Source organism: Nematolebias whitei, chromosome 5, assembly GCF_014905685.2.
Source record: "Nematolebias whitei isolate Nwh7 chromosome 5, NemWhi1, whole genome shotgun sequence".
In the NCBI taxonomy this organism is placed as follows: Eukaryota; Metazoa; Chordata; class Actinopteri; order Cyprinodontiformes; family Rivulidae; genus Nematolebias; species Nematolebias whitei.
The window spans coordinates 1,888,835-1,892,332 of NC_056502.1; the positions used below are offsets into that span (position 1 = coordinate 1,888,835).

Below are 3,498 nucleotides of genomic sequence, written 5' to 3' on the forward strand. Positions count from 1 at the left end.
TTCCATAACTCCCAGTCAATGCCACAGGCTGATTGTCTCAATTCCATAACTCCCAGTCAGTGCCACAGGCTGCTTGTCTCAACGTCACATCGAGGCAGAGATTAAGACAAAGAGATTCACAACCAACTATTGAAGATTGACATATTGATTTGAAAGTTTTTGATTGATTTGTTCTGATCCTAATTTATTTATTTATTTCTGCAAAAACTGAGAAGTGTGGCCTGATGTCTTCACAGTATTTTAATTGTTTGAATCCTGTTTTTGTGGGTTTCATGAGCTGGAAGTTCAAATTATGTAAAAAAACAAATAAATACTTGAAATAGTTTAAATTGTGGGCCCTGAATCTATAATCTATTAAAGATTAACTTTTTGAATGGAATCATGGAAGTTAAACAACTTTTCCATGATATTCTAATTTTTTGGAAAGGGTCTGTGTATATATATATATATATATATACTAAAATAAACTACTACTTACTACTTGTACTACTATTCCTACTTGGTGGTTTTTCACTTATGGCTTCAGGGTCCGGCTCCCCCGCGATAAACGAGGATCTACTGTTCTCCCTCATGAACCTTTGAATCACGGATCAAAGCAGTGACGTCACTTGAAGCTTCAGACACGATGGATCACGTGACTTCTGCCGAACGAGTCGAGCTCCGACTCCAAGCTGCAGAAACACAGTTGTAGTTTTGATCCGGAGCTTCAGCTTGTACACTTTGTAAAAGTGAACAAATAAATAAAACTGTATTAATTACTGACCCACAGAGCACTGAAGGTTAATATTTATATTTCATGAAACATTATAGTCTCAGAGTAAAAACTAACGTTTGACAGGATTTGAAATCAGCTGAGTTTATTCACAGTTTTTGTTTCATGTGTGTAAACACACAGCTCCTCTGCTTCGGAACATTAAAGTAAAAAACTCAAACTCCAGCTGACGTGGTCAGAACCTACCTGCCTGGGGGCCGCAGGCGACGCTGTAGGACGTCCACAGATTAACGACCATCAGGAACGTAGCTATGAAGCCAAACACCTGAAAAACATCGTTAGACATCGTGACACATTCAACGAACGTCTTTTATAAAGTGAAGAAACGTCCAGCTCCTTCAGACGAGGACACGTTTGTTCTCAGAGGGACAGAGGTCTCATCTGGGTCCAACTTCAGAACCACAGGCAGCTCAGAGGGAATTCTGACATCCAGAACATTTCACAGAACCTCACAGATCAGAAACACCTTTCATCTCAGACTCCTGAGGACGTGTCCCACACCGAGGACAAGACCCCGCCTGAGGACCTGACTCCTTTGAGCCGGTCTGTGGACTGAGGTTTTGGGGACGTACCGAGGCGACCACCAGAGCAGAGACTCCTCCACATTTGACAGCAGCGACGATGGAGGCGATGAAGATGAGGACGGCCCCCACCGAGTAATGAAAGAACTCCTGGAACAGAACAAACTGGTTTACTTCGGGTCCAACCAGAGCTTCTGACACTTTGATCTATATTGTGTCCATTACAGGGACAGTTTGGTCATTTTGACGTGATGTTATCAACAGACTTGATGCTATGAGTTCAAACAATCCACAGATCAGCAGCAGCTTCTGACAGTTTGAAGGAAACCGAGACGTCCTTCCTTCTTTAGACGGACGGCTGAACTTCCTGTTTAACGTCTTCAGAGCAGAAGTGAGACGGTTGGAGATAAAAACCCAAAGTGCTCACCGTCAGCGGCCAGTTGATGCAGGGCATCCTCCCCTGCAGCCTGAACAGGTGCATGAGGAGAAAGATGAGGAGAGCCACGAAGAACCACAGCGCCACCACCTCGAAGAACTGGAAGGACGCCCAGCTGGGCCAGCCATGGGTGCAGTACACACACAGGAAGGAGATGAGCAGGGCAACCTGGCAGGAAGCACAGACGTTAGCTTGTGTTAGCACGAGAAGAGACGATGACTACAAAAATATCAAGCAGTGTCACAGTGACCCAGAACTACAGAACCCTGACAGACCACAAGAAAAAACACCACAAACTACCAGAAAAAACTACCACCAGCTGCCATCAAAACCAACAACAAATGCCATAAAACCACCATCCATCCATCCATCCATCCATCCATCCATCATCCATCCATCATCCATCCATCCATCCATCCATCCATCCATCCATCCATCATCTTCCTCTTTTTCTGGACTCATGTCTGGTGGCAGCATCTTGAGCAGGGAGGTCCATCTCTCTCCACAGCCTCTTCCAGCTCTTCTGGGAGGACTCCAGGGTGTTCCCAGACCAACTGAGACATGGTCTCTCCAGTGTGTCCTGGGTCTTCCCTGGGGTCTCCTCCCATTTGAACATGCCTGAACCTCCTAAACTGTCTCCTCTGGATGTGGAGGAGCAGTGGTTCTGCTCTGAGTCTCTCCTGATAACTGAACTTCTCCCCTGTCTCTGAGGGAGAGTCCAGCTCTGCAGAGGAAACTCATTTCAACCTCCTGGATCCAAGATCTCATTCTTTCAGTCTCTACCAGAGTTCATGACCAGAGCTGAGGGGAAGAACGTAGACTGACCAGTAAACAGAGAACTTTGTCTTACAGCTCAGCTCCTCTTCACCACAACGGACCGGCACAGAGTCCACAATACTACAGATGCTGCACCGATCCATCTGTCAATCTCACGCTCCATTCTTCCCTCACTCATGAACAAAACCCCGAGATACTTGAACTCCTCCACTTGAGGCAGAACCTCACCCTCAACCTGAAGAGAACAATCCACCCTCTGACTGAGGACCATGGTCTCAGATCTAGAGGTGCTGGTTCTCATCCCAGCTGCTTCACATTCAGCTGTGAACCGCTCCAGTGAGAGCTGAAGATCACGGCACGATGACGCCAACAGGACCACATCGTCTGCAAAGAGCGGAGATGAATCCTGAGGCCACTGAACTGGACTCCCTCCACCCCCTGGCTGCACCAAGAAGTTCTGCCCATAAAAGTTCTGAACAGAATCTGAGACAACGTGCAGCTCTGGAGGAGTTAATCTACCACCCTGAAGGGTCCGACTTACTAGCAGCAACACAAACCAAGCTCTCACACCACTTGTATCAGGACCCAACAACCTGAACAACTGGCCCCCAATCCCAAACTCATGGAGCACCCCCCACAGTGTACCCCGAGGAACACGGTGGAACATCTTCTCCAGGTCCACAAAACACGTTTGGTGAACCCCCATGACCCCTCGAGGACCCTAGTGAGGGTAAAGAGCTGGTCCAGTGTTCCACAGCCAGGACAGAACCCACAATGTTCCTCCTGGATCTGACTCTCTTCTCCAGTACCCCTGAACAGACCTTATGGGGAAAACCACCAACTAAAACCAAACATGCCTGTAAGGGATCCAGGGGGTCCTGCCTGTAAAGAGGTCCAGGGGGTCCTGCCTGTAAGGAGGTCCAGGGGGTCCTGCCTGTAAGGAGGTCCAGGGGGTCCTGCCTGTAAGGAGGTCCAGGGGGTCCTGCTGTAAA

The 3,498-nt window shown here is 47.7% G+C and overlaps 1 protein-coding gene across 1 annotated transcript in view; it reads right to left on the reverse strand.

Moving 5' to 3' along the window:
- The window catches only part of cmtm7 (CKLF-like MARVEL transmembrane domain containing 7), a 6,872-nt gene that overhangs the window by 2,941 nt on the left and 433 nt on the right, over positions 1 to 3,498 (reverse strand). Inside the window, exons 2-4 of the mRNA XM_037676680.1 lie at positions 1,721 to 1,897; positions 1,345 to 1,443; positions 959 to 1,037 (exon numbers count right to left, since the gene is read on the reverse strand). Coding sequence (XP_037532608.1) covers positions 959 to 1,037; positions 1,345 to 1,443; positions 1,721 to 1,897 — 355 coding nt within the window. The remainder of the gene's footprint in view (positions 1 to 958; positions 1,038 to 1,344; positions 1,444 to 1,720; positions 1,898 to 3,498) is intronic.